Source organism: Dendropsophus ebraccatus, chromosome 6 (genome assembly GCF_027789765.1).
Source record: "Dendropsophus ebraccatus isolate aDenEbr1 chromosome 6, aDenEbr1.pat, whole genome shotgun sequence".
Taxonomy (NCBI): domain Eukaryota; kingdom Metazoa; phylum Chordata; class Amphibia; order Anura; family Hylidae; genus Dendropsophus; species Dendropsophus ebraccatus.
This window is the reverse complement of record NC_091459.1, coordinates 12,062,755-12,071,937: the sequence shown is the minus strand read 5'-3', so window position 1 is coordinate 12,071,937 and position 9,183 is coordinate 12,062,755. Positions and strand designations below refer to the sequence as shown.

The window sequence follows — 9,183 nt, the reverse complement described above, 5'->3', positions numbered from 1 at the left end:
CTGACCTGGAGACAGAGCGGTGGCCAGAGAGTAGGGCAGACGCGCTTCTGTGACCCTCTCACTGGGAAATAAATGATGGTTTTTACAAAAATCATCCAGCGGATCAGGAATATACAGGTATGAATAGAAAGCTTGTTTAAGAAGTAACTGGTAACTGTCAGACCAGATAGATAGGAGATATATCCGTCTCCTATGTATCTACAGTGGTGCCTTGGATTACAAGCATAATTCTTTCCAGGATCGCACTTGTAATTCAAATCCACTCTTATACCAAAGCAAATTTTCCCATAAGAAATAATTAAAATGCAGGCAATTTGTTCCACGCCCCAAAAATTATGATTTTTGTTACTGTACAGTATAACAGTCAGCATGTGGAGTATAATGTATAGTAAGTGCATAAACCTGATAACACAGCAGCAGTCTGTAGATACAGGATGGAACTGCAGATCCCCATAATGCAGTAGTGTAGTACAACAGGATAGAAAAGAGAAGCAGGGCTGCTGTCAGAGGTCTGTGTGGTCACATGACAGCAATGGGGAAGGGGCGTGTGTTCAGTGTGGACCAATCATGGAAGTGAGAATCACAGAGCTGTGCAGGAGGACAGTGACAGCCATTCACACTGCTGTATAGAGAGGTTTCTGAGTGTAAGTGCAAGGAGCATGAGGGAATGAGCAGGACATATGTGGGCATATAGAGGGGTTAGAGCTATGAAGAGATTACCTCCACAGTCCTGTCCCCTGATGCAAGCCCCAGCCTGAAGTAGATCTGCTATGATTTGGAAGGTGAGGGAGACTTTCTGGGTCGGAGTACAGAGCTGTACACCCCGCTATGCAGACCATGCCCCTCCCCCACTCCCCCTCCCACCCAGTACAGGGAGCTCTTAAACCAAAGCAATGCTCTTAAACCAAGTCACAATTTTCAAAAACTGTGAGCTCTTTATGCAAAACGCTTTCAATCCAAGTTAAACCAGGGTACCACTTTATCTCTCTGTCTAGCTGTCTATCTTAATTATATATGCATATACAGTAGTCAGTTTCCTTTAAGTAATTTTTGTGTGTGTATATGTATATATATATATATATATATATATATATATATATATATATATATATATATAATTATACACTGTGTGTGTGTGTGTATATGTATATATATATATATGTGTATATATATATATATATAATATATTTTATCTCTCTCTCTCTCTCTCTCTCTCTCTCTCTCTCTCTCTCTCTCTCTCTATATATATATATTATGTTTGTGTGTAAAAAGAGAGATCCTTTCAAGATAAACCACCGTATGTGTACATGAGCAGTAGCCGCTTATAAATTAATAAAGAGCCATTTTCTCTGATAAGATAGATTATAAATATTCACTTCATTTCATCTTCAAAAAGTTTGTTGCCCTGGCAGTTATTATATAGAAAATATTCTCCCTGTGCCTATGAATTTATATTGTGTGACAGGTTCTCCTAGGTGATAAGTTACATTTACATTCCGTAGTCTCTTTTATGGCTTTTGTTTTGTGTGACGGCCTCTTGTATAATAGACGTGTGTGTCATTATAACTCTGGATCTGCCGCACACCTCAATGGTGCTGTAGGAGACCTGTGGCCTGATTCACACATCATGCATCTGATCAGTATATGAGGACTGTATGCAAAGCAGAGACGTGTAAGTCTTTCTATTATACTTCCACTGTGTGTACTTTGCACTGCAGGTTTTGGCTTACAAATAATAATGCAGATGCACTGCCCAAACCTGCAATTTGTTAGTGTCCCCCATTACTAGTCATTTTTACTGATTTGAATGTTACAGCTCATCAGTCACCTGTATACACTGCTCGCTTCTACCACCAGGAATGATTGTCAGGCGGCTATGTATCTCCATACACAATAGGCGGGGGGAGGGGGAGGGGTCTCTTCTCATGAAGCTGAATCAAAACTATCCGTTTTCTGTATTCTTTGATAGCTTCTATTTAGTAGAATAATTAAGTAGAATATTAGAATTAAGTAGAATATTATGAGCCAGTAGATGGGGGAAGGGGCTAACATAGGCAGGTGGGGTGTACAGAAAAGAGGAGGATGGAGGGATTTTGTTTAAAAAAAAAAAAAAAAAAACATTAGAAAGCAGTGAAATCATATACATAATGTAAAGGAGAATTCTCTTATACAAAATGAATAGTTAAAAGCTGTGACTAGAAGACAGTGACAAATATTGAAGACAATGAGGGACAGGTCTTAAAGGGGTACTCCGAAAAATAGTTTTTGTATCAGCAAGTGTCAGAAAGTAAATGACTATATCGTAAATTATATATATATATATATATATATATATATATATATAAAAACTTCCAGTACTTATCAGCTGCTGTATGTCGTGCCGGAAGTAGGTGTAGTCCTTCCAGTCTGACACAGTACTCTCTGCTGTCACCTCTGTCCGTGTCAGGAACTGTTTACAGCAGTAGGAAATCCCTTTTTAAAAAAATCTCCTCCTCTCCAGACTAAGAAGAACACACCACTTCCTGCAGGACATACAGCAGCTGATAAGTAGTGGAAGACTTGATATTTTTTTTATTAGAAGTAAATTAGAGATTTCTGGAACCAGTTGATTGTAAAGAAGAATTTCTGGAATGAACTACCCCTTTAAGTGTCTGTAATTGGTTGTGTATGGAACCGGCCTGTGCTGCTGTACTGTGCTCCATAAATAGAAGATAAGAAGGCCATTTGTTCTGCTGTAGCTTGCTGAGAAAATGTTTATGATGAGAACTTGAGTAGGATTAAATGTATGGCTGAAATGCTCGAGCACATTCTGCAGCCGAGATGGAAGGAAAGTTGTTGTAGCTCCTAAATCCTTTTTTCCGCTTTTTATTGATAATTTTTATTGATCAGAATAGTTTATATTTTCACTCCAGTTTGACTGCTCTTCCATGTTGTAAACTATACATTTACTTTTGTGCAAATTTTGTGCAACTACACAAATTTGATGATCCTGTTATTTCATGCCTACATTTTCTCAGAAACTTTTTACCATCTTTTATTTGTGATTACCATTAAAGGGGTATTCCACTCAAACATAACTTTTAATATATCGTAAGAAGAAAGCAGTGGAACGGCACTTCACCTTAAAAAGACTTCACCTTTATTTCATCAGACAGTAGACAGCATCCGAGAGACACTCACTCCCTGCCCACGCACGTTTCACGCCGTCAGGCGCTTTCTCAAGGCAGGGCCTGAGAAAGCGCCTGACGGCGTGAAACGTGCGTGGGCAGGGAGTGAGTGCCTCTCGGATGCTGTCTACTGTCTGATGAAATAAAGGTGAAGTCTTTTTAAGGTGAAGTGCCGTTCCACTGCTTTCTTCTTACGATTCATTGATTGGACTTACTATTGGGAACAGAGCACCACTAGGACCACCAGAAGGTGAAGGTAACACTGATCTGACAAACGTGGATCAGCCGGGATCCCGTAGTCCCGGTGCAATTACCCCTCTGTGTGCATAACTTTTAATATGTTGCTGCCAAGGGTGAGACTAACAATTCCTTCCATACATTATTATCTATTCAGTCTCCTTCCCTCAATTCTGAGCTGCTGCTTTCTGCTGAAAACACAAAAATCTGTGAGTGAGCCTTTCTCTCCGTCTCCCCCTCCCTTCTGAGACTGATTATGTATCCATGCTGTGTATAGGCAGTCAACTATCAATCAGCAGCTGGAGGGCAGGGGAGGGGGTATGGCAAAAATTCCACCCACCAGATGCTGATTGGCAGTTATCTATCCATGCTGTGTATTGGCAGTGAACTGTCAATCAGCAACTGGAGGGCGGGGGGAGGGGTGTGGCAAGAATCCTATTCTCCTGCATATTAGGAGAATGTCTAAACAGAATGATGGAAGTAATACAGCCCTGCTAGAACTTGAGGCCCCGCCTCCTTGACACTAGGTAACAAAGCTTTGTTCTGAATGCTTTTATTACCTGTCCAGTGGTGCGGTCAGTGGGTAAAAGGTTCACTTTAAAAGTTTTTCATTATGTTTAAAACGGGTAAGCATACAAAATATTCTCGTAATTTCTTCTTTATACTGTAAGCCGTCAGTTATGCTTCTTACCCGGATATCATCAGCACAAAGATACGATTGTGTTTTTATGGCCTCATTCATCTAAATAGTTCCCTGTTTATACGACAATGTCAGTACACTGACAGACACACCTAGAAGAATAGAGCACTAATCAGGTTTTAATTGCTCTCACGTTTGTTCCTGCAAAAAAAAAAAATCTAAAATTTTATTTCTTCAGAATTCCTCTGTAAGGAATGCCCTCGAATTCACATAAACGTGGAGCGTATCGGCATCAAGGATATTCCTAAACAGCAGTCCTCCTTGAGGAGATGGCTTCATGAGCGCTTCGAGGTTAAAGATAGGTACGTAAACAGCTTATCACTTATAGGTTTATACAGGATCCGAATTCTTACAGCAAATTATGCCAAATCTGTCCAATACTAAATGAGACACAATACTGTACATACATAATGTTCTAAGAAGGTGTCGCCGTTACTCATAGCAATCCGATTCTGTTTTTCACTATTTCACTACACACTTGAAAATATTGTTTTACTTGAAGACTCTTTTATGCCTTGGACTTATTGTTATGTTTGACAAACGGTTATTTCATACTCTTAGGGCCATATTCCACAGAGCGATAATCGGCCGAATCGGCCCGATTTGGCCGATTATCGCTCCATGAAATAAATACAACGATCAGCCGATGACAATGATCATCGGCTGATCGTTGATATAGGTCTGAACCTATAATTGTCGGGCGCCGACCGCGCATCACTACGTGTAATAGTGGTGCGCGGCCGGCAGCTGACGATTTACTTTACCTAACCAGGCTGCAGGGCTCTTCTTGCGGTCTTCTCCCCAGGTCCCGCGCGCTCCAGCTTCAGAGCGGCCTGTCTCAGCTGACAGGCCGCTCTGAAGCTAGAGTGCGCGGGACCCGGAGAGAAGAGGAGCAGGAGGAGCCTTGGACCATGGATAGGTAATGTATAAAGTTTAAACAAGGGCTTCAAGGACATCGTTAATAATGTTCATGCAGCCCTTGTTAAACGATAATCGGCCCGTGTAATAGGCCCAGTAAACGAGCGCCGATCTAGCAGATCGGCGCTCGTTTACAGTTATCGGGCCCCCATCGGCCCATGTAATAACACTATTACAATGATGGTAATTGGTGAAGCTGGGTGCACATGTTGTGGCCATTATGCAGTTGGATGAATTCCATTACTGTCCACGGGCAGTGGTAGCAATATTTCCAAAGGGAAAAAAAAAAAAACCTACATAATGGAGGTAATTATGTCACCTTGGTCCTCTTCCCCGCTTTTGGAATATTTGTATTTTTAATATGTAAATGAGGTGGTGTGGTGCACTAGGCAGGACTACCACTCTCAGTGTACTGTACTGCTCCGTTCCGGCTGGCCAGAACTTTGCTTTGCTGTGACGTCAGCTTTTCCCAACGGGAAGTGTTGAAAGCAGGCGGCTTATACAACCAATATACCTATCTGCCAAATTTGGGGGTCAAACGGATGAGGTGTTTGGATCCCTATAAAATATGGATGGATATACATTCCCAATGTTCTGAACAACTGTCTGTTTTTTTGTATTTTTAGGTTACTCACACAGTTTTATGAATCTACAGATCCTGAAAAGCGAAATAAGTTTCCCGGAGAAGGTCATGTTGCAAAGCTCAGCCTAAAGAAGACTGTGCCGTCCTTGTTCATTCTAACCGGTATAACGGCTGGCATGCTATGCACAGAAACCGGAAGGAAAGTTTATATAAACACTTGGATATATGGAACTTTACTCGGCTGTCTATGGGTCAGCATCAAAGCCTAAAGGACCACTAGTCTTTACCAGCTGCACATTATACCAAATCTTTTGTCCAGAACTGAACACCTTGTATGTTTGCCTTATTCACGACTACATTGAATTCTATAGAATGTATGAGTGCCGGAAATGTGACAAGTCTCAATCGCAATTTGAGTGTGAGATTGTTCTAGCGGCCTGAAATACAGTGTCATGTTTACTGTCGTAACCCTTTTATTTTTTGAGGATAAATGTTCACTAATAACCAGATTATCATTTCACTAAATAGCCATTTACCCGTAGTCACTTATGTGCCAATGACCAACCCTGCCATGGTGATAGTGGTGTGGTTGGCCTTGTACAGTCAGCCAAGAACCCTCCTGATCAGAAGACTCTGCATATCCACTACGCTCTACTGTTTGGCCATTGTTGGTGTATACAGGTCACAAATTAAAGCGACTCTGTACCCACAATCTGCCTCCCCCTCCCAAATCGCTTTTAATCCAAGATCTGTCCTGGGGTCCATTTGGCAGGTGATGCAGTTATTGTCCTAAAAAACATTAAAACTTGCTCCCTTTGTCAAATTGGCGTGGCCTAGTGTGTCTGTGCCCTAGGCTTGCACCACCTCTCTGTCCCTCCTCCCCACCCTCTTCACCATTAGGAATGCCCCAGGCTTGTCTGAACACTGATACATGAACCTTAACAATCCAGCACATGTGCAGTGTTCAGACAAGTGATGAATAGAAGAAATCCTGCCTGGGGCATTCCTAATGGTGAAGAGGGACGGAGTGGCGTCACAGGCCTAGGCCACACCGAAACAGGGCTGCAAAGTTGTTTTTTAGGACAATAGCTGCATCACCTGCCGAACAGCTATCTGATGGTACAAGTGGTTTTGGGGGAAGGAGGGGGGCAGACTGTGGGTACAGAGTTGCTTTAAAGGGAACCTGTCACCCCCCGTACCGGGGTGACAGGCTCCCGACCCCCCGTTAGAGACCCCTATACTTACCTCATCCCGCCGGGTCCCGCTTCTGGATTCGGTCGGGTCCCGGAGATCTCAGCCGCTGCAGCCCGGCGCGCGCGCTGAGAGATGAGTCCAACACCCATAGAGAATGACAGGAGAGTCCAGCGCTCCGTCATTCTCTATGAGCGTTGGACTCATCTGTCAGCGCGCGCGCCGGGCTGCAGCGGCTGAGATCTCCGGGACCCGACCGAATCCAGAAGCGGGACCCGGCGGGATGAGGTAAGTATAGGGGTCTCTAACGGGGGGTCGGGAGCCTGTCACCCCGGCACGGGGGGTGACAGGTTCCCTTTAAGTATTTTTTGAGCTTTTTAAAGGGGTAATTGAGAGAATTTTTTAATACATTAATACATTGCTTTAATAAAGTAATATTAAAATAAATGTATACTCCAATGAGTGGCAGCAATAAGGGGGCGACCCAGGCCCCTCTACTGCCACCATTGTTTACGTCGAGAACATTCCCAGTCTACTGTTCTGATCAAGCGCTCCCACAAAGCGATCTATTGATACAGAGCATATTCTTCTTAGACTATGCAGTCAGGAAAACCTGAGTCCAGCATGCGGTATCAAGTGCGTTACGCACCCTTCGTCATGGCCATGCTAGTGGCTGCACAGCAGTGTTTGATCAGAGCAGGGGACCGGGAACTGTAGTTCCCGTCTTGAACATTGGTGGCAGCAGAGGGGCTCGTGTTGCCCCTCACTGCTGCCACTCAGTAGAAGTTCCTGTATAAAATTATAAGGTATATATTTATTTACATGAAGTTATGCTACCAAGTAGTTTTACTTTATTAATGCACTGCATTAAGGGGAAAAACACTTAAAGGGGTAGTCCACCAAAAATTTTTTTCTTTCAAATCAACTGGTGCCATGAAGTGCCAGAGATTTGTAATTCACTTCTATTAAAAAATCTTAAATCTTCCAGTACTTATCAGCTGCTGTGTGTCCAGCAGGAAGTGGTGTTTTCTTTCCTGTCTGACAAAGTGCTCTCTGTTGCCTCTTTTGTCCATGTCAGGAACTGTCCAGAGCAGTAGCAAATCCCCATAGAAAACCTCTCCTGCTCTCCAGACTAGAAATAATACAACTTCCTGTTGGGCATACAGCAGCTGATAAGTACTGGAAGGCTTGAGATTTTTTAATAGAAGTAAATTACAAATCTCTGGCACTTCATGGCAGCAGTTGATTTGAAAGAAAAAAAAATTGGGTGAACTACCCCTTTAACTCTCCGGAGTACCACTTTAAACATTATTTCTAATATTTTGTCACTTTTTTTTTTTTCTCTGGATACATGAAAGGGCTTCTTTAACCTCGGCTGCTGTCTCCTTCACAGTTTTTATGGTAAAGGTGTTTCTATCCTAGCTTATTCTAGGATACATTCATACAAGAGATGAGCAAACCAGGCCGAGACGTTTAAATCCCGCTGTCTTCCCCTTCTGTGGATTAGGTGGAGACAGTCAGAGTCCCACCTGGAAAACAGGGATAAAGGCTGGACTTGGGCTGTCTCCAAGTATTCCTTGGAACGGGAAGACGGCGGGAGTCAAATGCCTCAGCCTGGTTCGCACATCTCATACCTACATGGAAATACTTCTGCTTTGAAACATTCTCTAAGACCCTATTTATGTTTGGTGTCTCCACCGCCAATATACTTTGAGATACAGGCCAAGGTACGTGTACTGCTGTAGGCTTTAATGGAACAAGACACAAATGTGAGCAAAAGTTTTTCCATGTAGACTCTACGCTTGGTCAGTTGTTATGGATATGGTCTCCTTATGTGCACCAGTGGCTGAGGCAGGCAATGCAATGTGAACAGGGCCTAATATCTTGTATGTGGTCATAGGCGGCTAATGGCAAAGTATCAACGTTTTTACATTTCAATTTAATTTGCAGTCAGATTGCTGAGAAGCGGCTGCATCCAAGGAGAAAAGGAAGGCATGTTATGTTTTTCTTGTTTGTGTTGCACATGTAACCATTGTAATTGCTGTGCGCTTTTTTTTTTTTTTTTACATTTTACATTGGTTTTCATATTCATAGATTTATGGAAGATAAAGTGAAGGTTTCAGCTTCCGCCTTTTTTTTCTTTTTTTTCTTCTGATACAGTATGACATGAGTTTAGGCAATACAGTCTGACATGGTGCTATGCCTTACTGCTGGCGGATGCTGTAAAGCAGTGCTTCTCAGTTCAAGTCCTCGTGGCCACCAACACGTCATGTTTTGAGGATCTCCTTAGTGTTTCACAGGTAATATAATTATACTTGGTGCATCAGGTATTATCACAGGTGATGATATACATCAGGTATTATCACAGGTGATATAATTATACTTGG

At 42.6% G+C, this 9,183-nt stretch overlaps 1 protein-coding gene across 2 annotated transcripts in view; it reads left to right on the top strand.

Moving 5' to 3' along the window:
• AGPAT5 (1-acylglycerol-3-phosphate O-acyltransferase 5) overlaps positions 1 to 6,775 on the top strand; it is a 37,490-nt gene extending 30,715 nt beyond the window's left edge. For both annotated transcript variants that reach the window (XM_069973440.1, XM_069973441.1), the window contains exons 7-8: positions 4,283 to 4,406; positions 5,649 to 6,775. In XM_069973440.1, the coding sequence (XP_069829541.1) occupies positions 4,283 to 4,406; positions 5,649 to 5,874 (350 nt within the window). In that variant the 3' untranslated portion in view covers positions 5,875 to 6,775. The remainder of the gene's footprint in view (positions 1 to 4,282; positions 4,407 to 5,648) is intronic.
• The last annotated feature ends 2,408 nt before the right edge of the window (positions 6,776 to 9,183 follow it).